Below are 25,305 nucleotides of genomic sequence, written 5' to 3'. Positions count from 1 at the left end.
ACCCCCAGCTGCGCCTGCCACGTCCACAGAAAGCCCGTGGAAAGAACCATGTGAACCGAGTGGCCTCAATGGGCAGGAAGGGCACTCGGAGCACAGTGGATGACCTTGGGGCCTGGGGGGCGGGGGATGGGGCGGGTAGAGGGGCAGTTCTGCCAAGGCAGAGGGGAGAAGCAATGATCTGACAAGCTTCTGAGCCTGTCTAGTACATTCTAGGGCCCCTTGGCCACAATCCCAGAGGTGGGACCGGGTCCTAATATGCTGGCACAAGTCCCTTGGGCGGCTCTGGGGTGCTACCGAGGTGACTGGAATCCGGGAGTGCCTCACCCCTTCTGGTGCTCTCCAGCCCAGAGATCAGGAGCATTGGCTTCAGGACCAAAGTCCCCTCAGCCCAAGTCCAAAGGCTGCTACCGGGTGATGGCAAGCCTCCATTTCCTCATCTAAAAAATGGGGCAACTCATTCCTACCCTGACACGGACTGGGGAGATTAAATGAGATCGCACGTGTAAGAATAACAAACATAGGCCCAGCACTTAGCCAAAACCTAACAGACGACAGTCACGGTCATCATTTGGATAGTCACTGCCATCACCACTATCCTCACCACACCACCTTTCAGGAAAGGCCAAGTTCAGGCTTAGAACCAGACTCTGGGGCAGATGCAAACTGAACGTGCAGTCCCTGGGGAGAGAGACACAGGAAGATGTGTGTCTGCACACACATTTTCCATCCATCTCACCATCTGTCTGCCCAGCTCCCATTCCCAGTTGTGCCAAGACCCTTGCAGAGACAGAGAGGAAGGAGCCAGGGCCATGAACCTGCCCTCTGGGAAGGCAAAGTCATGGAGTGAACAGGGTCACGGGCAATACCTGCCGGGTAGGTGACACCATTTTCAACTAAATCTGTTAAACATCTGTGGCATTTGAGATGGTCCATAGACATGTGCTGGGGGTGGGGTGGGGGGAGGCACCGGAAGGAGGCAGGCAGGGATCCACAAGCCAGGGCATGAATGTTGTGAAGGAATGTTGGCCGCCCCGCTGACTCGGTGAGGTCTCATACCGTCACAGGAGTCTGTGGCTGTGGCAACAGCAGACACAGATAGGAGTAACCATGATGGAGTCTCCCAGACTCTGCAGCAGCTAGAAATGTTCGAGTTCCCCTCATGACAACATGAGCCCGAAGTCTCCTGACAGGGATGGAATGGGAGGGGCACCACTAGGAAGACAGGAGAGCGCCCCACGACCCCCCATACACCCAGGACTGGAATGATCTGTTCCCTTCGGGGCCCAGCAGGGCACAAATGCTACCCAGGACTGGGGTCGGGGGGCACACAGGCAGACAGGGGGGCAGGTGCCCATCTCCGGGAGGCTACACTCAGCCAGCTCCCAGATGCCGTACAGACATACAGGCCCATGGAGCCAGAGCTGCCGACCCTTCCAGCCAAGCCAGGTGCCTGGATTCTTAAATGAAAGATGTCAATTTATAAAGGCTCATGCTATTTCAAAAAATTGGAAAAGCCTCCTCAAAACAGCCTGCGGGCCCGATTTACGCACTTATCTGCCCATCCAGACCTTAAACGATACCTCTGACCTGTTAGCTAAGTGCGTAGCACAGGGCTTCTACTCTCCGCCAGCTGGGACACGCTGGGTTCCTAACTCTGAACAAAGCACTATGAGGCAGTGCCTTCACCCTGTGTCCAAATGAGGAAACTGAGGCTCTGAAGCATGAGAAGACCTGTCCTGGGTCACACAGCAGGAGAGGGGGCTGTCAGATTCCAGCCCAGGTCTGGGTGACCCCAAAGTCCATGCCTGATGGACTGAAGGGATGTGATGGGTACAGGAGGTCTGAGGAGGGGATGACAGCCGGCTGACAGGGTCAGATAGTCAACAAAACCCATGGTGACATGCTTGGGGAATGTGATGGGCAAATCCCTAGACCAGAGTCACCCTGGCTCCTCTGAACGTCACACACACCCAGGCAGGCTATGCCACCAGCAGGATTCCAGGCAGCCCCAGGTCACTGCCGCCTGTCCACCCACATGCCCAACTACAGGACTGCACCTGTGCCCAGCCAGGGGATGCCAGCAGTGCCAGGAGGACCAGCGAGGCCTGAGGTAGAAGCTGGGTGGACCCCATGGCCACAGGACCCCTTCTCCACCATGCACTGACAAGCAATGTTCTGCCAGACAGTGGGCTCCCCAGGTGGATGGCAGGAGGTCACACATAGCATTCTTTGGACTGTTCCTAGGGGCTCACAGGGCTGGCAACCAAGGAGGAGACAAGGTTTTAGGGCCCAGATGATCTGGTTTGGAACCTGGCTGTGAGTCAAGACAAGTCACTCTCTCTCTCTGACCTTCGGTCTTCACTTCTGTAAAATGGAGGGGACCCCATCTCTAATTTGTGACAGTTCAGCTGTCACAATTAGTACAGACTTGTACTATGACAGTTCAGAGCATCATGAAAGAGCCCAGCTTTTGTGGACTTGTCCTTCTCACCACCCCTCCCCCACTTCTTGATTCCTGCTCTCGCCCAAGAAACTGCAGGCCTCCTGAAAAGAGCCAACTTCGGTGGAAATACCTCAAGATCAACCCTTCCAAGTCCCTCGAGTTGTGGACCAGGAAGCAGGGGCACAGACAGGGGATGGTGCTTGGTTACAGCCACACAGCGACTGGGTCTCAGATCCAGGAAGATCTCAGTATCCTGACATCAGCCTCGCGCTCCTGCCACACTTTCTAGATGTACACAGAGCTGCTAGCCACTTCCTACTACCACCTTCTCTTCACGGCTCTGGCTTCTTTAAGGTCAGATAGGCAATCTCTGTCAGTGACCAACAGTTGCCCTCCTAGCCCAAGGCGACAAGCCACAGAAACCCTGGCCAGTGAAATGTGGTCATAGGGTCATGTGGACAAGTGCGGACAGGGGGCCCCTCCCATCCACACCCTGCTCTGTGACCCTGGGACCTGCACTTCCTCTTTGCAGAATGTTTACTTTCAGACAAAAAGCCACACTCTGAAAAGCCCCCAGTCACTCTTGTGGGGTCACACACACACACACACACACACGTCGGTACACATGTTCAGGAAGTTCACAGAGCCTTTGCAAGCCTATTTTTAGACTCCCCAGGCCAGGAGACCTGGCTTCAGAGCCCACCAGGCCTGAGGAGCTAACTTGTGGGGCAAAGGAAGCTGCATATATGAAAAAAACGTGCTCTCACACACTTTTCTATAAACACGATCCTCTTGGTTATCCCTACTTTCCTCGGTTTTGATACAGATGTGAGAGAAGAAATGTTTCCTCTCAGTTCTACTTGAAGTTAAACACTGGCACACCGCAATGACAAACAGGCCTCAGCATCAGGAATGCATCAGGGAGTGGTGAGATCTGAGGCTCATCGGAGATCACATCCCTATCTGTGGGGGCCCCTAACACTTGCTGCCATGCAGCCTAGACAGCCATAGCTCTAGAACCTTCAAGGCCAGAATCTGCCAAAATGCAAGCAACAAATTTCTAAAAACGTCTCACATGCCAAACAGAAAGTGTCTGGAGGCCCAGTCTGGTCTGAGGTCATCCATCTGCAACTTACTCTAAGGGCTGACACACAGGTGAGGGGCCGTGGCTCCCAGCCTATCTGCCACGGTCAATACCATCCCACCCCCCAAGAGCAAAAAACTGAATGGTGAAGACCTGTAGTTTTCAATGGGGGTGAGTCTGCAACCACCCCCCTCACCCTGGGGATACGTGGCAACATCTGGAGACGTTTTTGGTTGTCAGACTGAGCAGGGAGGTGGTAAGTTCTATCAGCATCTAGTTGGGTAGAAACAGGGATGTTGCTAAACATTCTAACATCCAGAGCAGCACACCCCCCCCCACACACACACAGAGAATGATCCAAACCCTGCTACAGACCAGAGTCCAGGGAGCTACTCTGGGGGCCACCTTGGGAGTGGGGAAGTCTGTACTAATGTGAAGAGGTCCACTTGACAAGTTTCTCTTAGCAAGGCTGAAGCCTGGCAGTGCCCAGGCTGAAGGCTTTGGCAGTCAAAGGGATCGCGTTAGAATTTAACGAATTGGTTTATTTCTGCTTATGGCAAGTGGGTCCTAGTTTTCCATTTAGGGCAGGGAGATGACAGTTTCTTTTTAAACAAGTGTATTTAATTTCTAGAAAGTGAGTCACTTGAAGAAAAGAAAAGGTTAACTATCACAGAGGAAGTGGAATGAATGAGGGGTGGAAGAGGCGACCCAGCAAGGCTATCATATAAATACTATAGAGATTCAGCACTGAGCACAGTTAGCTCAGACCCAGGGAAAACCCAGGGAGACTCCCTGATGGTGCAGACCTTCCACACCAGGAGTCACTGCTCTGATCGGTACTCAGCAAGGGGACTGCTGGGCAAATTAAGTTACTGCAAAACTTTCTGACCAGATGAAACCAGGGGGCACAGGGTCTTCTGAACACGACCTGTACCAGGTCTCCAGGATGGCCAAGCCTGCTGTGTGCACAGGAAGGCCTTTCCTCACTCTGCTGGTGTTGTCACCCACCCTCTTGTTACCCTTCTTACTGGGGGGACATGATCACAGCGATACCTCAGGAAGGTTTGCCACATAAAAGGCAGAGAAGCCAGAACAGAGGGAGATGCGGGAAACTGGTGGTAGAAGGAGGTGGAAGGCACTGAGGGAATGGGAATAAAGGGCTAGGAGTGGAGGGGAGAGAGGGACAATGGCATTAACTAAGCACTATCATCTCCACTTGTGCTAAAGAGACAGAGCCCCAAAGGTTAGCTAAGATCCATACTGGCACCGAGAGGACTGGAGCCCATTCCCTTGCTGCAGGGCAGGAAGAGAACACACACTTGGGACAGGCACGGAGGAGGAGCGAAGGGACTCAGACCACCAAACAGACTGATGGCTGAAGAAGGCACTGCCCTGCTTGAAGCCCCCAGGGGTTTCCTGACCCCTACATTAAGATCACAACCCCCACCTTCCCGACTCCTGTCTCCTACCACCCTCACCCAGGCACACTGCCCCTCACTGTCTTTGAACACAGTTCACACACCCTCACTTGCTGTCACCTTGGACCTCCCTCCACTGGCTCCTTCTCAAATGCCACCTCCTCAGAGAGGCATCCCAGACCACACACAGAAGGTGGCTTGTCCTGTCCCCAGGCCTCACCTCCTACTGGCTCGAGTTTGATTTTCCTCCAGTATGAAGCCCAAACACCCCCTTGGCTGGTCAGACCCAGCCTGCCTGCATCAATTTCCGTATCCAGAGGGCCTGAGACAGGGCTTGGCCCGAAGAAGGAATCCAGCAGAGACTTGGTTATATGAATAAATGGAGAATACAGCTAACTGCCAGGACTGCAGGCTTAATTCCCCCAAGATTACCCAGGGTTCTAGAGGCCAGAGCCAGATGTTCTGGGGTGAACAGGTAAAAGATTAAGACAGCGGGGTCTGTGTCCTGTCAGAAAGGCTGAGCCATGGGATGCCGGGGCAGTGCAGTCCCCTGAGTGTCTGACTTTCGGTTTCGTCTCAGGTCACGATCTCAGGGTTGTGAGGTTGCCCCTCCCACTCCTGCACATGCTCTCCCCCTTACTCTCTAGAATCAATCAATCAATCTAAAAAAAAGAAAGGAAGGAAGGAAGGAAGGAAGGAAGGAAGGAAAGGGAAGGGAAGGAAAGGAAGGAAGAGAAAGAGCCTGAACAAGACCTGCAGTCAGGAATGGATCAGAAGGGGCTTCATAGTCATCACCATGTGAAAAGCAGGATTCCAACCACCCTCATCTCCCCTGATTCCACACAAGGAAAAGCTTTAGAGGAGTCAAGATTCCCTCCCTCTTCCCTAGCAGCTACCACTCACTAAGAGAACTGCTTCTTTCAAAAACATGGCCAAAGCTGGCCCCAGGACGTGCTCTGTGGGGTTTCAATCTCCCCAGGACAGGGCGGGCCCCAAACAGCCACAGCAATCTAGAGGGGGACCAGCACAGGCGTCCATTCCTTCCCTTGCACTGGACCAGCCCTAGGCGAGAATGAAAGCAGGGCCCAGTCTCCCAGAGGCGACACCAAGACTGGTAACTGCTGAAATGTGGGTGGTAGAAGGAGAGAGAACAAATGGAACAGAGAGTAAAGGAAAGGAAGATAAATTCCACCTAGAGGTATGGGAAAGTGAAAAGGCCTCACAGAAGCCGTGATGCTCTTGCATCACATCGGAAGGGCGGGCTGGAGGTAGGGTACAAAATGAGCCAATAGCTGGAGGCGCTGCCTCCAATAGCTTAGAAGAACTGGAGAAGAGAACTGGGAAAGCATCCTCGGGAGGCCTGTGTCCTGGGTGTGGAATCTATCCTGGGGAGCTGGGGAAGGGCTTTTTATAAGGCAGTGTAACATGAGTAAGTTCCCTCATCCGAGGTCTTTTCTGCATGTCTGGCCTTGTGACGAATTTGCTGTGTGACCTAGAGTAAATCCCAGACCCTCTCTGGTCTGCAGATGCCTCATCTTCAAATGAGTGGATGGCTGTGTGGTGCCCAACTGCGGCTTTCCGTGGTTTAGTCAACACTCCTGGGGTCTGGCTCCAGTGGTGGGCTAGAGCTAGCCTTCACTGGCTTAGTAAACTGATGGCGACATTTCCAGGAATTTTTGTAAGCCGGCTGTTAAAACACAACCATGATTAAAAATTAAGTTACATAACTTTGTAATTTTTGGAATGGTGTTAAAAACAAAGATGACAAACACTCTAAACTCATCCTTTTCCTCATCATTTTACCACGTTCTACTGTTACCTCTACTCTGGATATTATTTACCTCTACTGCAAACCTCTTTCCAGCTGTCAGTGACATGGTGTTTGTAGCCTGAAATTAACCAAAGTGGGAATGTTTACACCACGGAAATTGGCAGATGCTCTATATCAGGGGTGTTCTCCTTCAGGAAGTAACTGTTAAATATTTCCCATCATCCCACTCGCTCCCACTCCCGGATCACCTCTTGAAAAACGGACCCAACCCTTGCAAGACTTTCCCAGAGACCAAAATCTAGCTCAGGGCTGAGGGTGGGGACAGGAGGGATGTTGATGGGGAGGGGTCATTTTAAACCAAAGCAAATTCACAGCCCAGGGGTTCCTACACTCACTCATTTTGGGGCCCTGAGTCTACAACCAGAGCTGCACTGTGGACACTGTCCAATCCAGCACCCACTAACCACACTTGGAATGTGCCTGGTGTAGAACTAAATGTACTTCATTCACTTTTAATTAATTTAAATTTTAAAACTGACACTCAATTCCGTTACTTGGAAACATTTAAGAATGTTGAGACAACTTTGCATCTACTTTGTTAACTGTAAATTTTATGACATCTAAATATAGATTCCTGGTGAAAATTTAGCCGCTGAATTGAGATGTGCTCTCAGTATAGAACACACACTAGAGTTGAAGGCTTAGAATGAAAAAGGTAGTAAAATATCTCATTAATAATTTTTATATTGGGCACCTGGGTGGCTCAGTGGGTTAAGCCTCTGCCTTCGGCTCAGGTCATGATCCCGGGGTCCTGAGACGGAGCCCCGCATAGGGCTCTCTGCTCAGTGGGAAGCCCACTTCCCTTCCTCTCTCTCTGCCTGCCTCTCTGCCTACTTGTGATCTCTCTCTGTCAAATAAATAAATAAAAATCTTTATTAAAAAAATAATAATTTTTATATTGCTTACATGTCAAAATAATATTTTGGATACACTAGGAAAAATTGTATTATTTAAACTAACTTCATCTGTTTCTTTCTTTAAAATACAGCTATTAGAAAATTTTACATTACCTATGTGGCTTACGTTACATGTCTACTAGACAGTGTTGGTCTAGAGTATTCTGGGTTGTTTTTCCCCCATTTGCACCATTTGATATTCAAAAGCAGAAGTAGGCTTAAGAAACTACGGCAGGATTTTGCTAAGATTACAAATCCTGGAAGAAAACGAGCTCATCTTGTCAGATTGTAGGTGAGGTGGTTTGGTGAATGTCCACTGACCCAATCAGGGGGAAGGTCTCTCCCTGGACGCCTTGGCTGGGGAAAGGGTTCAGGGCAGCTGGGTGAGAGCTGGTTTCTCATGCCCGAGGCCAAGCCCTGAGAGCAGATCCAGGTCCAGGACGGGTTTTGTCAAAGACACCAGCATGACAAAGACGGCTCCTGGCGCCACACAGGAGGCCTGGATCCAAGACCCATCACGCAGAAGGAAACACCAAGAAGTCAACACCAAGAAGTCAGTACCGCTTCCAACCTTGTATCTCAGAACAAGACTTCTTCCTCCCCTACTTTTGCGCATGCTGTCTCTCTCTTCAAACTGCTCTTCCTTCTCCTGGCCCTCTGGAGAACTCCCACCGCATCCTTCAAGATACAGCTCAAGTGTCCCTTTTGCAGCTTTTGCTGACCCAGTAATGTTCCCATCTCACAACCTTTTCTTACTGCTTTCTGGCTGACCTCAAAGCTTTTACTCTTGCCCCCTCAAACCTGATTTCTTTCTAAAACATAAAATATATCTTCCCTCTGGAAAACTACCACAGAGTCCCCCTTACGTGAAACAGTTCTCAAAGCTTAACGAGCACCAGAGTCGCCTAAAAGGTTCCTTAAGTGGTGCCTGGGTGGCTCAGTGGGTTAAGCCCCTGCCTTCAGCTCAGGTCATGATCTCAGGGTCTTGGGATCGAGCCCCGCATTGGGCTTGCTGCTAACGGGGAGACTGCTTCCTCCTCTCTCTCTGCCTAATGCTCTGCCTACCTGTGATCTCTCTCTGTCAAATAAATTAATAAAATCTTAAAAAAAAAAAAAAAAGTCTCCTTAAAACAGACTGCTGGGCCCCACCCAGAGTTTCTGATTCAGCAAGTCTATCTGGGTTGGGACCTGATACTTAGCATTTCTCACAAGGTCCCAGGAGTCACTGCTGCTGCTGGTCTGAGGGCGCTACTTTGAGAACCACTGATCTAAAAAGTTAAGTGCTGGGAATGCCCAGTTCGCTCAGTCAGTTAAGCTTTTGCCTTCGGCTTAGGTCATGATCCCAGAGTCCTGGGATTGAGCCCAGCACAGGCTCCCAGCTCAGCAGGGGAGTCTGCTTCTCCCTCTCCCTCTTCCCCTGTTCATGTAGTTGCTCTCTTTCTCAAATTAATTAAAACTTTATTAAAAAAATAAAATACAATAAATGTTAAATTCAAACTCTTTACCTTGGCATTGGAAGCCCTGCACACAACACGGGCTCTAATTACTTACAGCCCTCGTCTTTCCACATGCTGCCCTTGATCCTAGACCACCCGTTCTCCAAATGCCACAAATTTCACACCTCTGCACCACTGACCATGCTAACCCTTCTACGGGAGACCCTTTCCCCATCCTCCACCTCGTTCCAGCAATTTCTGCCTTGATTTCAAAATGTCTAAAACCCAAATCCTCAAAAATGAGGACATGACAACTTTAAGGGCTACAAAATAACAAACGCAGGCAGTTAAGGGGCAGCTACAGAAGACAGTGGTGACAAATGGTTCCAGCCTCAGCAGCAGCCCTGGGTCAGAAAGCACCAACCTAAAGGCAACTTTGGGTCAGAATATTCTCATGTATCTATTTAAACAACCTCATGACAGTCACAGCCCAGTTACAAACTGTTCTTCTTTTCTATCTGATTTCCAAACCTGTCACTTTGTAGCTGCGTGGCCTTGGGTAGGAACTTACTTAACCTCTTTCTTTCTTACTTTCATCTGTAAAATGGGGAAAAAGCAACTACCTCATAGAATGAAAAGCAAATGACATAATTGCAGTAAAACAGCTTTAAAAGGCCTTGCTCACAGTAAGCCCTCAGTAAATGTTAGCGTGCTTAGTATTATCCTTGGACCCGGGGAAGTCAAGAACTTGGTACTGGGCCACAATCAATACTGGGGACAGACATATAAAAGATGGTTTTCGTAATGAATCCATGATCAGCAGTTCAAGAAAGATTATATGGATGGATAGGAGGATGGATGGACAGATAAGCAGATAATGTTGGCTAGGTGTGGTATGTGGACAGGTAGATGGGAAAATGCCTGGTAAATATGAAAAGTGGCCCTGTGACACTAGTTCAGCAATGGACACTACAGATGCTTAAAAATATTCCTAAAGAGGTTCACAGACAAGCATACAAAAATTCAAAGAGGTCCATCACAACTTTGTTTCTAACAGAAAAAAAAAGGAAGCAGCGTACATACTTAACAATGGAGAAAGGCACAGTCAGAAGATGGAATTCTACCGAATAATCAAATATGGAGATGCAGGTGTTTCCCCCACTCACATGAAAAGTGGTTCTCAACAGACCTTAAGTAAATGGGGTATCTGGTTGGCTCAGTTGGTAGAGCACACAACTCTTTTTTTTTTTTTAAAAGATTTTATTTATTTATTTATTTATTTATTTATTTATTTGTCAGAGAGAGAGAGAGTGAGAAAGCGAGCACAGGCAGGCAGAGGGAGAAGCAGGCTCCCCGCTGAGCAAGGAGCCCGATGTGGACTCGGGAACGTGACACTGGGAACATGACCTGAGCCAAAGGCAGCTGCTTTACCAACTGAGCCACCCAGGCGTCCCGAGCACACAACTTTTGATCTCAGGGTGGAAAGTTCAAGCCCCATGTTGGGTGTAGAGATTACTTTAAAAAAATAAATAAATAAGGGATGCCTGGGTGGCTCAGCCGATTAAGCAGCTGCCTGCAGCTTGGGTCATGATCCCGGGTCCTTGGTTTGAGTCACACATCGGGCTCCCTGCTCAATAGGGATCCTGCTTCTCCCTCTTCCCTCTGCTCCCTCTGCTTGTGCTCACTCTCTGTCAAATAAATAAATAAAAATATTTCATAAATAAATAAGACTTAAGTAAAAAGAGTTAAAGGTAAAGTTATAAGTATGGGGTCAATTCTTTTTAAAAAACCTGTTGGGGGGCGGCTGGGTGGCTCAGTGGGTTAAGCTTCTGCCTTCAGCTCAGGTCATGATCTCAGGGCTCTGGGATCAAGCCCCACATCAGGCTCTCTGCTCAGCAGGGAGTCTGCTTCCCCCACCCTCGCCTGCCTCTCTGCCTACTTGTGATCTCTACCAAATGAATAAATAAATAATTTTTTAAAAATTAAAAAATAAAACTTAGGGCGCCTGGGTGGCTCAGTGGGTTAAGCCGCTGCCTTCGGCTCGGGTCATGATCTCAGGGTCCTGGGATCGAGTCCCGCATCGGGCTCTCTGCTCAGCAGGGAGCCTGCTTCCCTCTCTCTCTTTGCCTGCTTCTCCGTCTACTTGTGATTTCTCTCTGTCAAATAAATAAATAAATAATCTTTAAAAAAAAAAAAAAAAACTTAAAAACCTGTGGGTATGAGTATGTTTGTGTATATATATTTTTTAAAAGCCTAGAAAAATATTTTTTAGGTATGGTTATCTCTGGTACAAAAATTTGAATGGTTTTAATCTTCTTTTTCTGTATATTCTCATTTTCCTTTGTTAACTATATATATATATATAGTTTAATTTCTTAAAAGAGAAAGCTTTTTAAAAAGTAGCTAGATGAATCAGGACAGAGGAAACACGTAGGCACAGGTGTGACCACGACTTAGAGGGCATGTCCTCTCTGTGCCTGGGTCTCCATCCTGCTCAGCACCCCCTGAGATACCTAAAGACCGTAGATGAGGAAGGGTTTGGAATCTGCAGCTGGCAGTCTGGGGGTGGTTTTAAACTCCCAGTGACATCCAGGAGGCGCCCCAAGGAGACACTCAGAGAGGCAAAGGGAAGTTGGTTTCTATCCAGGACTGGAAGGGGAGGCAGAATCCATGGACAGACCACTGGGCGAACTAGGGGGGGTCACATTCTCACTGCCCTCAGACAGTGGCTTCCTCCAGCTCCATCAAATGAGAGGGATCAACTCTGATGGGAGTTTCTAAACTCTCTTTTAGTTTTCTTTTCTTTTTTCCTTTTTTTTTTTTTTTAAGATTTATTTATTTATTTATTTGTCAGAGAGAGCAGGAGCACAGAGAGCTGCAGGCAAAACATGCAGAGCGAGAAGCAGGTTCCCTGCTGAGCAAGGAGCCCGATGTGGGACTCGATCTCAGGACTGTGGTATCATGACCTGAGTCGAAGGTAGATGCCCAACCAACTGAGCCACCCAGGCGTCCCTCCTTTGGTTTTCTTAAATAGCAGGATTCTTTTCACAAATGAAACAACTCAGTTTTCCCCATCAAGCATCAGTGGCTTGTTCCTAAAAATTGGCATCCCGTGCAAACATAAATAAATAAATAAAACCTGGGATAAATAAATAATAAATAAACAAACAAATAAATAAAACAAACCTGAGATAAATACATAATAATAAATTAATAAATAAATAAATCCCCCCTTTTTTTAAGATTTTATTTATTTATTTGAAATAAAAAAATCTTTAAAAAAAAAAAAAAAAGACTCTCTCTCTTCTTCCCCTGGCCCTCCCTCCCTCATCTCTCCTGTGCTCTTTCTCTAGAAAAAAAAAAAAAAAAAGATTTTATTTATTTATTTGACAGACAGAGACACAGCGAGAGCAGGAACACAAGCAGAGGGAGTGGGAGAGGGAGAAGCAGGCTTCCCACTGAGTAGGGAGCCCAATGCGGGGCTCAATCCTAGCACCCTGAAATCATGACCTGAGCTGAAGGCAGACTCTTAACCTACTGAGCCACCCAGGTGCCCCCTCCCCTTATTTTAAAATCACAAAGCACCACTTGTCACCTCCTAACTTCCCATTAATTTCCTAAAATGTAACTAAAGCATAGTCACGCTCTCTCTGAACTTCATGAACTACCATGATAGGCAGTCGAGCTTCCAACACCCCCCTGCTGACTACCCAGTCGTGAGTAACCTGGTCGCTGTGTGCAGCACCACGGACCTGGACTGGCTCTCCCAGCTACCGCACCCCCGCAGACACCCAGGCCTGCCGCCCCTCGGCTCCCTCTGCAAAACACCTACGTGTGCTTCTGAAGCATGTGCAAAATGCCTACATGTGCAACTGTATCCACAATTCACTCCATACTCATCCTGCACAGTGATTCTGTAACATATGTTGCGCTGAGCTTTGGGAACACAGATACGTTGCTTTACTTAGAAAACACTTGCTGAAAAAGAGTCCAAAGAGACACCTCTGTTCTAGAAGTCTAGGTTTTATAAACTGAGAGGCATTCAGACCAGACAAGGTCCACGGGACAGGTATTGTGTGGGGCGGGTGTGCCCGGGACAGACCCGGGAGCACTGCAGGATTACCCTAGAGAAGCTTGGGGTGATCCTGGGTTTGGAAGGTGGGGCTCAAAGCTGCACTGTGCACCTCACACTCAGGCTGCTGATGGAGAACAGGGGTTGTTAAGGGACCCCCTTCCTTAGCGCCACCACTGAAAAGAATTCCCCCACACAGCACCCACAGCTAATAACAGCAGGTGGCCCTTACCCACAGCTTCCCATCGTAATAGTAGGCTCCCAGGAGCTTGACAATGTAGGGGTGGTCACAGGTGGCCAGGATGTCGATCTCCACGGTGTAGTCCTCCAGCTCCTCCTCACTCTTGGTCTCAATTACCTTGGCGGCAGCCAAAGCACCTGTCTCCTTGTTCTTGGCCTGTAAAGTGGAGACAGAGAAGGTCAATGAGGCCTGCACAGCAACAAACCAAACCCGGGAAGCCATCCTAGAGAGGCCTGTGGAGTGTGCCTGCAGAGGCCAGGGGTCCAGACTGTGGGGGAATATGGAGACCGTGAGGTCAGAGCAGGAGATCCGCTGCTCTTGCCAATGGCCAGGGCGGCTTATTTAGTCAGTGCAGAGGGCATGTGTGAGAGACAATGTTCGACATTTCGTAATCGTGGTTTTTATTTTTATTTTTTTAAGGTTTTACTTATTTGACAGAGACAGGGGAGAGCCCAAGCAGGGGGAGCAGCAGTCAGAGGGAGAGAGATAAGCAGGGAGCCCGATGGGGGGGCTCAATCCCAGGACGCTGAGCTCATGACCTGAACCCAATGCAGACTCTTAACTGACTAAGCCACCCAGGCACCCCAATTATAATTTTTAAAGTACAACATACCCATCCTGTGGCATAAGTAAAAACACAAGAATGGCATAACTCTACAAATACCAACATGGAAAGACTGTTGAGTTGCTCAGTAAGAGATCCCAGTCACTGAACAATAAAGTGATAGGACACCCCCTTTTTTTTTTTTTAAAGATTTTATTAGACAGAGAGAGAGAGAGCACAAGCAGGGGGAGAAGGAGAAGGAGAAGCAGGTTCCCTGCTGAGCAGGAAGCCCATCACAGGACTTGATGCCAGGACCTTGGCATCACAACCTCAGCCAAAGGCAGACGCTTAACCAACTGAGCCACTCAGGCACCCTAAAAACAGTCAATTTTATGTTGTGCATATTTTACCACACTCTTAAGAACTGAGAGCAAGGGAAAAATAACCACATGCAAGCAACTCCAGCCACAAGGAACCGGTGTCCAGGAAAAGGGAGCAGAGCCCACGTGCGCTCAGGAGGCCCCATGAGCCCCAAGGGCTGCAGCTGGGAGCACTCCGCGCTGTGCTGCATGAGGGAGCACACTTTCCTACAACACGGGCCCTGAAAGCCAGCCACTTGTCTGGAGCCTCTGACTCGCCATCTGTGGGACAGCACGGGGCACCAAGCTGCCCTGGACTCCGTGAGCAGCCCAGTCACTCACCACTAAGGACAGCATCGATGCCGCTCGGCTCAGAGAACAACTCTGCAACCTGAGGCACCGCAAATGGTGATGTCCCAGCTGCTCCCACACACCTAGCACCTCATGAAGGACAATGGGCCTTCACATTGCCTCCCATGGCACCCAGCACCTCAGTGTCCCCGCTCTACAGGTTCAGAGGCCGGACATGGCTGGAGCTGGGGTTGTGGCACTGGAATTTGAATCTGAGTCCTCTCATTTCTAAGACTCTGTGCACTTTCCACTATTACACTATCATCTCCAGAACTCAGAAGCCTCTAAGACCGGTGCTAACAGACACCTACAGGCGCTCCCAGGCCAGCCCTGCACAGGGCACCCTCCGGGCAAAGACCAAGCTGGGGTGCCTGGGTGGCTCAGTCAGTCAAACAAAGACATAGCACCCTTGCTCCTGGCCTCAAGGTCCCGTTGGAGACCCACCCCTCTACTGCCAGTGACTGGACAGCATGCTCACGGGGGAGGGGAACTAAGAGGGGGTGTTGATCCTCACCAGAGAAACTTCCGGAAGGGAGTGATGCCAGGGGACTTTTTTTTTTTTTAACTCATTTGTAAATTTATTCTCATTTGAAGTATCTGTTTCTGTTAGCTGAGCTACAAAGTCCCCAGGCCCCCACGCAGTGACAACAATGGTCTCCCACTGATCAAGGTCACGGAACTACAGTTCAGCACAGGCTAACTCACTCATCTCCTTAATTACCCGACGGTGCCGGTGCTGTGACTGTCTCAGGCGCAGATGAGGAGACGAAAGCAGCGTCCCCAGCAACATGGGAGACAGGGCTGGTCTGGACCCTTGCTGCCAGTTCTGCACTCTTTGGCCGGCCCACCCGTCCCCCTCATGGTCCCTTCCACATGAGGCCCGGGGTGTGGGGGACGGAATTTCACATGGGACCATTCCCTGGGGTCAGTCCAGGTCCTGGAACTCACCTGCTCACTTGCCCTACCAGAGTAGAGTGGGGGCCTCTCCCCTAAACTTGGTTTTAAAGGCTTGTTGAAAACACCTGAGGAATTCATGAATTCAGCCATTGGGTGCTTGTGCTCTTGTGTTCTCTCTCTCTCTCTCACCTGATTGTGTACCTGCCCTTTCATTTCCGGTAATGCTGATTTTTGAGTGTCCCCAAGAGGGCCATCAAAGTACCCTTACACATTGCACAACACGCATGCTCCATCCCTCTAAACACAGAGGAGGAGGGAAGGCCTGCTCGGCTCCTGGACCGAGAAGAAGGTGGGGAGCTCCGCAGGATGGCCAGAGCTGGGGCCAGGTGAACACGCTAACCACCCTGACCATGCTCTCCTGAGCCCCAGCCAGAGCAGCACCGGGGAGAGCTGAGCTGGGCTTGAGCCACCCCCACCCCCAATCATTCACCTTTCGCTCCTGAAAGGCGGTAAAAAGAGGCTGCATGTCACCTCTTCCTGGGTTTCCTCAAAACAGTATTTTCTCCCCCGGAAGTGGGGGAGGCCCAGGCAGGGACTATTTCCCATGAGTGCACAAGACCTTGCCCGCCCCCTGAAAGGTGGCATTGACCACAGGGCTGGGCCCCAGCTGGGCGCCAGTGTCAACACCGAGGGACACCCACTGCCCAGCACCTCACTCAGATTACAGAGAACAGAGCCTGCTAGAAAGGGGTTAGTTGGCAGCGGTCACGGTGCCTAAAGTGACTTGGCCAAAATTAAATTCCTTAAAACCCTGGTTGAGGCAGCAAGCTGCTTACCCCAATGTCAGAAAACGTAATAAGGTTGATGATAAACACAGCTAACATTGCCTGAGCACTCACTGCGTGCCAGGACAGCCCTTAAATGGAATTTCTCACTTCATCCTCCATCTAGCCCTTGGAGATAAGGATTAGTATTCCCTACTTACAGATGAGAAAACTGAGATTTTGAGAGGCACCATGATAGGCCTTAGGTCACACAGCAAGTAAGGGGGAAAAGCAGATTCAAATGCAAGCCCACCTTGCTCAGAGAGCCTAAATCCCAAGTATCTTCTCAACCAGTCCCTCTCAATGAGTACCCTGCTCCATCTCCCGTTGCTAAAGATAAATGAAGACCACAACCAACAACGTGCTTGGCAGCTACTGGGTGCTAAAAGTACCAAAATTTAATCCACCCATAAGCCATTAAGGCAGGTGTTAGCCATTATGCCCATTTCCCAGATTAGCAGACTAAGACTCAAAGGGGTATCAGAACCCACTCAAGATTGTGAGCTGTGGTGATCTCCTAACCCCCAGGTCAGTGTTCCCTTCACTACACTAGACTCCCAGGAATCAACTTCTCCCCCCCTCCATTCATCCATTCAACCATTACATACTGAGCTCATGTTATAGGGCAGAAACTTTTCTAGTGAACGAGGCAGCACTGGTGGTAGGAATCATTGTCCTCCTATGACATAACTCACCCTTCCTGATTTTTCTGCAGTGGACCTAACCCACCGACCTTCCCAGTCCCCAAAATACAATGGAGCAGAGTCCACTTTCAACTCTAGAAGTGGGTAGGTGACTCGTCCTGATCAATCGGAACAAGAATGTGACCACATTAGCCAATGAGATGCAAGCTCACAACAGTAGCGGAGGCGGCTGAGGCTGCCCCAAACCCCGCTTCGTGCCAGCCTCCAACACTGAGGCAGCAGTGTTGGGACATGTGCTTGTAAGCAGAGCTTGAAAACAAAACTAGCAGAAGCAACAAGGGCTAGAGAGGGCAAAAGAGGACACAGTTTGATCCCCAGGATTAATTTTTACACCAAGGAGGTACTATTAAGAGCCTCATTTTTTTTTTTAAAGATTTTATTTATTTATTTGACAGACAGAGATCACAAGTAGGCAGAGAGGCAGGCTGAAAGAGAGAGAGGAAGAAGCAGGCTCCCTGCCGAGCAAAGAGCCGGATGTGGGACTCGATCCCAGGACCCTGGGATCATGACCCAAGCCGAAGGCAGAGGCCCAACCCACTGAGCCATCCAGGCGCCCAAGAGCCTCATTTTACATAGAAGAAAACTGATGCTCAGAGAGGTGAAGTCACTTGCTTGAGGACACACAACAGGTAGATAATAGGACCAGGAGTTGAATGCAGGTCCATGGGGCTTCAGCATCCATGTGCAGACCTCTTTGCCCAAGGTCAGATTCTGAAAAGGTTCTGCCTGGGTCTCAGTTTCCCTCTCATACAGTAGAAGGGTGAGGAAATGATGCCCAAGCTCCCTCTGCGGTCAGATGTGAGGGCATCTTGGAGAGTGGGTGGGTCTTGGAAAGCTAGGGGTGGTCCAAGCGGATGGGGCACCTGTGGGAGTTGACAAGCAAGTAGTCCCATAAAGAACAAGTGGCTGCCTGTGGCCTCTGACGTCCATTTCTCCCACTGGCGGAGGCAAGGCTGGGGTCCAGCAAAGGATGGAGGAGCCCCCGCCCAGCCTTCCACTGCTGGCTGGCAGTGACTAACGCCTCAGCCCACACCCTTGACAGCAGGCACACAGTGGCCACTTGTGTTTACTGGCCCGGGCACCTCTGTGGAACAATCTTCCCCCTTGTGAAGCTCTCGGAGCCCAGCCTGGAGGAGGTGGGGACAACTCTCAAAACAGGGAGCCCTGCCCCACCCATGGGGCCCCAGCCAGTCCAGTCAGGGGCTGGGGGCTTCCTAAAAGTCAACCGCAAAGCAGCAGCTGGTGGGGACCACCCCCAGGCCCATCCCTTTCCGTCCCAGCTGCAAGCTGATCACTGTGTGACTCCCTCCTCCTCCAGGGAAGAGCTGGTATCACAGAACTCCGAGATCAGAAAGAACATTAACCACCACTTCTACGCCCCAACTCCCCAGTCTCCTCGCAGATGATGAAACAGAGTTCATACAAGTGAATGCAGTGACCAAGGTCCAATCTGGGACAGTTGCCTTATCCCCCTTGCAGATTCACAACTCTCTTCCTTTGGCAACTGCCTCTCTCTCTTGGTGCAAGGGGATCATAAAAAGCTCAGCCCATCCGGTCCCAGTGCACAGGCCAGACCCAGCCACTCATTGCTGGCCCTCTCAGCCATAGCTAGCGGTTCACACTTGCACAAGTGACCCACGGCAGGCCAAAAGGGTTGTATCTGGGTAGTTCTGAGTTAGTCTGGGGTTTTATGGTTTTTTGCTTAAGTTATCAGGAAAGTGGCTTTTTTTCTTTCTTTGGGGTTGCTAAACAGGTAGAATGAAAGGCTGGAGAGTCTTATAGCCTATGTGGCCAATCCTGAGACCCTGCCTGAGGATGAGGTCCTGACAAAGGAAACAGAGCCCAGAAATGGAGAAGGGCAGATAATGAGGTCTGTGGACACCTGGAGCCAGCTGTTCCTGAAGACCAAGTCTGCCCTTAGACTTCTCAGTTACATGCGCCAATAAACTCCCTTCCAGACTTCTGTCATTTGCCACCAAAGAGTAAGTAAGTTTGTCATCTCTGGGGGTATTTCAGCAGAGAACACATTTCCCTGGAGGCACCTCACCACACAACACACACATGTAACACAGGCCACCTTCAAAAGGGTCACCAAGACCTACCAAGTGAGCTTCACTGAGGCCTCTCAGAGGACCTAACTGACAATCCAGGATACAAAGATCCAAGCAGAAAACACGGTTACTAATGGGCCACAGGCAACAGAAACCAGTGGATTCTTCTGCCAAGAGAGTTTTCCTCCGAAAAAGTAGAGATGTATATTTATTAAATTACCAGAAACGAGGAATAATGGGAACATCTAGCGTGGGTGACAAAACAGGTGGTAAAATGAGTCTGCTCATTACTGATAAAAACAGACTCAATCCTCCAGAGACAAAAATTGGCAATAGGTTTTTAAAGCCTCTTCTCCCTCATCCCTAAGAATTTAAGACCAGGAAACTATTCAAGTAAAGACAACAAAAGAAGGGTATTAAGATCATGTTCACAGGAGTCCATAATGATGGCAAGAAAATGCAAATGACCTAAATGTTCAACAATAAGACAATGGCTAACTCAGTGAGCTATTAAGCAATGCTTTAAAATGGTAAATAAGAAGACAATACAGTAATGGGAGAAAATAATTAAGCATTTTAATTATTAATTAATTAATAATTAATTGCCAGTCAACAAGGCAGGGTAATAAAAGTATAGCTAAGCTAGATCTTTGGGAACATTCTGGGTATCTACAAATAAGGAGGACCTGAAAACAGAGCATAAGGAATACAACTGGTTTATGAAAATTAATTTCACTCAGTGACATCTGACAATTATCCATAGGGGTCCCAGCAAGGACAGACTGGGGATGGTGCCCAGAAGTAGATGACCTTGTCTTGAATATATCCAGGGATGGGCACCCTCGTCTGTCCAATATGGCAGTGACGGGCCACACGTGGCTGCCACACTGAATAGAGCAGAAACAGTACGTTCCCATCACAGCAGAAAGTTCTAGTTGGCAGCTTTGCATATAAGGCTGCACCTCGCAGAAAATACTTTTTCCCAAAGGTGAGGGAGCATCTAAAACTCACTCCCATGTTCCAGACCCAGCCTCATAAACACGTTGTTTCTTCTAGGAACAAACAAAGGTCTCAAGGGCCAAGAGTGGGTAGAGGCAGCTCAGGTGGTGATCAGTCACTAGCGAGGTCTCCTAGCAACCTGGCTGGGCAGCAGGCGTGAGGGAAGGCTCCCAGCCGGCCTGTCAGATAAGCAGCCTGTGGGGGTCAAAGCCAAAGAATGGAGCAGACAAGGCAAAAGCTTTCTATTTTCCCCAGCCTCTTGATTCCGGATGGCCGTGTCAAATACAGTTCAGGCCCCTGGAACCGAGGAGGGGCTTGGTCTGTGTCCCACAGTATACAGCTGTGGCATCCCTGCCCGAAAACATTTTCTCTTTGGACAGTGAGGTTTGTGACCCATCACAGGAAAGGCTTCGAATTTATTCCCACGGGAGGAAATCTGGCCCTTGGAAGGTCACAGCAGGACCGGCCCCACGCAGGGGAAGGGCCCAACCTAAATGCAAGCAGGGTATTCTGAGGGCAGCAGACATAGAGACAGGATAGGCAGCCAAAGTGGCCTCGGATTCAGACACCGCTAATGCCCCTGGCTGGCAGGCACGAGTCCATTGAGGAGTGGTGCGCCGAAGCCTAGCCTCCCAGAGGCTCGGGTCTCATGGGCCTCAGGAAGATGGTGGCCTCCCAAGGCCGCCTATGGTCTCTGGAGGGGTAGATAAGCAGCACCTCACCTGTCTCCAGGATGAGTCCATGAGGTATGTAGAAGTACCACTATCTGCTCATGTTAAGAGAAAATGAAGGCCACTGCCCCAGGTCACCCAGCTAGGAAGCACTGTCAGGACTTGACTAGAGCCCAGCTTTTCCCTCAGAAGCCCCTGAAAGGAAATACTCCAGGGTCTCCCACCCAGTTTCCAGGTGTGCCAGTCCTCCTTCCCCAGCTCTCCCCTCACGGCCTTCAACCAGAAACCTTCGTTGGACAAATGTCAACGGCCCCCTGCTGCCTGACACAAAGTGTGGACACCCTGGCCAGGCACGCAGCGCCCTGGTGACTTGGCCCATCTACTTTTCCAGGATCCCACTCCATCCCGTGCACACCCCTTGCTGCGGCCCGTGCCCTTCTCTGCCTCCTACTTTCATGCCTTTCCTTCGGCTCTTTCCTCCACCTGGAGCGCCTTCCCCATACTGTGCTTAGCCCACAAAGTCTAACTCAACCATAGCCTGTTCCATCTAACTCAACCACAGCCTGTTCCATGAAGCGCTCTCGGAACCCCAACTCCCCAACTACTAATTCACACCTCACGAGGCCTTTCTCCATACACCTCCTGGTGCCCTAGTCATCTGTGTTCAAAGATTCTCGAACTTGGCTTTGAGCTCTGAATGGTTAAGCCCATGTCTGATTCATTTTAGTCTACCCCACAGACCCTAACCTGGCCCGAGATAGCCAGTGGGTAGGTGGGAACATGGGAGAGTGGGTGGATGGAAGGGAGTGAGGTATGGAAGGATGGGTCTGTGGAAGGATGGACAGATGGACACACGGCAGAGTGAGTAAGCAGGAGCATGAATGGGTGGATGGGAAAACAGATAGATAGGAGAGAGGAATCAAGTAATGAAAAGTAGGCCTAGGCAGTAAACAATCATTAAGTCTTCTTTTTCCCCCAAAAGGCACTTGAGCCTACCTTGTTGTTGGCTTCCACGAATACCAGACTCTCTCTTTCCCTCAATAATGTAGCTGAGAAAGCTATTTCTACAGGAACCTAACCTACGGCATCTCACCCATGTCCCCATCTTTGTCCAAACTAGAAATGGGCAAATTTCCACGAACTGATTTATGGAATGGAAACAGCACAGGACTTAGGTTCAAATTCCAACTTCATTACTTACCAGCTAAGTGCCTTTTGGGAAGGCAAGAAACCACGCTGTCGTTTTCTGACAGCCATGTGGACAATTCCAGAGACATGGAACCAAGTTTAGAAGCCACCGTGGGTTAATCGTGAGGGAAGGGCTGGGGAAGGAGGACTGGCACACCTGGAAACTGGGTGGGAGCCCCTGGAGTATTTCCTCTCAGGAGCTTCTGAGGGAAAAGCTGGGCCTGTGTCAAGTCCTGACAGCGCTTCCTAGCTGGGTGACCTGGGACAGTGGCCTTCATTCTCTCTTAGTCCTCACGTAGGACTGTGTATTTTTGATTTTCAAAAGCCTAAAAGCATGTTTACCTTGTTCACCAATATATCTGCTATTTTTACGTTCAGGCAGAGTATACATTGGGTTATTTTAAAGTAATGGATGGATGGATTGGTGTGCGTATCTGTGAGCAAACAGAAAGAAGTGATGCCCTCCCTGTAAGGACAGGAAGGAAAGTGATGAGAAGTCCATTTTCCTGTCAACATATTTATATTACTGAATCTCTAGCTGGTCTCTCCTCTCTACCTTGGAGAAGCCAAAGCCTTTGACTGGGCAGGATATACACAGTTAATGAGTCCTGCCAAGTGCAGAGAAAGCACTTCCCTATCAATAATCGCTGGGCCAACTTTCAGCTTGCAACAAATAAGACGGCCAAGTTTCAGAACAAGAAACACTTAAGGATGGCAAAGATTGCCAGGCACAAAGCAGAGGAGTGGCATGGCTTCCAAAGCCAGCCATTTAATACCCTCTCTCTCAGGGAAGTGAAGCCTGGCGAGCCGTCCCGGCACAGCAGGGAAATGCTGATCCTCCAAATCCTTCTGGGCCAGCAAATAAAAAAACCAAGACCCAACAGGATTGGCCCCAAAGATACCACGCCATGGCCTTGACCCAAAACCCAGGCAACCTGTCCCACTTGGCCAGGGATGTGGGAGCCTTCGGATCTCAGCTCTTCAATAGTGATGGGGATCCAACCCCACCTACTGCTGATAAAAGAGAGGTGAGAAGGTGATAGAGGGCCACTGCTCCCACCTCTCCGGAGCTCCCTCTAGCTGGAGGAGGGCCCAGAGAGGAATGGGTGCTGAGTCACGGCAGGAGGGCAACATGGGGTCAACAGCCTAGAGGAGGGAGAGAAGGAAGAAGCTTCAGCCAGCTCCTCCTCTGCGACCCGCACCACCCACACACCGTACAAGGCTCACCTCTCTCCATCCTGACCACAGCCTTGGGGAACGTGTGCTCTTACCAGCCCCACTTTCCAGGCGGTTCCAAACCTCAGAGGTGAAAACGGCTCTATGTTTTCAATCAACAGTACTTTCCGTGCTGTCTTTTATTATTTTAAAAGCAACACACACTCATGAAAGAGAGTCTTCAAGATATAATATTACAAAGAAGACAAAGCACCCATAATCCCTTGAGTGGACCTAGAAGGTATTCTGCTAAGTGACAGGAGGGAAACAGGAAGAATACCCTATGATTTCACTTAAATGTGGAATCTAAAAAACAAACAAATGAACAAACAAACAGAGTCTTAAATATTGAGAGCTGGTGGTTGCCAGCGGCAGGAGGAATGTGAAATAAAGGGGATTATGAAGTACAAACTTCGGGTGCTGGGGTGCTCAGTCAGTTAAAAGTCTGCCTTCGGCTCGGGTCATGATCTCAGGGTCCTGGGATCGAGTCCCACATCAGGCTCCTTGCTCCTGGGGATTCTCCTTCTCCCTCTCCCTCTGCCTGCCCCTCCTCCCTGCTTATGCTCTCCCCCTCTCTCTGTCAAATAAATAAATAAAATCTTTAAAAAGAAAAAAAAAAGAGGTACAAACGTCCAGTTATCAAATACATAAGTCACAAAGATAAAGATAAAAATACACTAGAGGGAACATGGTCAGGAATACCATAATAACGTTTGGTGACGGATGGTGACCACACCTATCGCCGTGAGCGCGGAGTATCTCACAGGATTACTGAATCGTTACGTGGTACACGTGAGGCATTATGGAGCGCCTCCCGTGTGCAAAGGCAGGGCTGTACCTGCCTTCACACTTCCCAGCTGTGTGACGCCAGGGGACTTATGTGACCTCTCTGTGCCTCCCTCTACACCTTCGTCCAATAAAGATGTTGGTAGTTGCTGCCTCACAGGCTGTGGGGAGCATTCAGTGAGTTAAGGTGCTTTGAACCAAGCGGCCGTAGTGAGCTCCCCAGAAACATGTGCTCAGTGTTCTCTCGCTCGCCGCAAGTACCTGCTTCCCGACTTCATAAAAGTGGGATTAAACTGCACACACCCATCAGGCGTTTCACTGCACAGTAAGTACCCTTCTGCACTGTTGCCAATGACTGTCGTAGTATTTCACTAGAGGTCACAAACAGCCCTTTGGATCACAGAACAGTCTTCCCCAGCAACGCCTCCCAGAGCTACAGGCCGTTTCACTGATCCCCATCTTGCAGAAGAGGAAACTGAGGCAACATCACCTGCCCTGAGTCATACAGTACAGACAACGGGCAAGCCAGGTCTTATGAGGGGAAGGGCGCCACCAAGTGCGGAGCCTCAGAGGCGGGGCTCCAGCCCGGGACATGGGGCGCTCCTCGGGTCTTCTGAGGAGGGCTGTGCTGGCTGCAGGGGATAGTGAGCAGGCAGAGCAGAGACTCGGCACACAGCTGGCTCTGGTTCTGGGATGCAGGCACCAGTCTCCCCTCCTTGGTCAACAGGAGCCAGCAGGAGGTTTCCTGTCACCTCAAAGTGGGGGTGGGGTGGAGGGCACTTGAGGAAGAAGGAGGCTTGAAAACGCGCTGGGCCCAGGACACACAAAAAAGGTAGAAGGACTCTCAAGGCCAACCAGGGAAGCTGGCCAGCTCTGATGGGGTCATTGCCTCAGGGTGACAAAGCCAGCTTTGATGGTGGCAACAGCCTCTGAGGCCAAGAACTGGGCCTGGGCTCCCAGACAAAACAGGCTGGAGCTTTCCAGGAAGGAGGGCAAAGGCAGGCGCGCCCTTCAGGGTACAAATGCTGCTCTCCCACCGACCACAGTGGCCTCAGCCACCCCTGGCTGACTGGTCACGGGCAGGCACGGAACAGAGACCATGAACTTGGAGCCTCTTTATCACTGAATCATGTTCATCGTCATAACACAGGGAGAGAGAAATAAGCTCCAGGCTCACCCCCAGGAACCCATCACACCAACTTCTATGCAAGTAGCGGCCTCCAGCATGACAAACATGGGGGTGCCAACCAGGGGCCTCCAGGAACTCTGCATGCCCACCCTCAGGAAGCCAGTCT

The 25,305-nt window shown here is 50.0% G+C and overlaps 1 protein-coding gene across 1 annotated transcript in view; it reads right to left on the bottom strand.

Moving 5' to 3' along the window:
• The window catches only part of LOC122892828 (serine/threonine-protein kinase 10), a 120,194-nt gene that overhangs the window by 83,430 nt on the left and 11,459 nt on the right, over window positions 1-25,305 (bottom strand). The window contains exon 2 of the mRNA XM_044229482.1: window positions 13,413-13,577. Coding sequence (XP_044085417.1) covers window positions 13,413-13,577 — 165 coding nt within the window. The remainder of the gene's footprint in view (window positions 1-13,412; window positions 13,578-25,305) is intronic.

The sequence above is a fragment of the Neovison vison genome, chromosome 1, assembly GCF_020171115.1.
Source record: "Neovison vison isolate M4711 chromosome 1, ASM_NN_V1, whole genome shotgun sequence".
Lineage (NCBI taxonomy): Eukaryota > Metazoa > Chordata > Mammalia > Carnivora > Mustelidae > Neogale > Neogale vison.
This window is presented reverse-complemented; position numbering and strand designations above follow the sequence as displayed.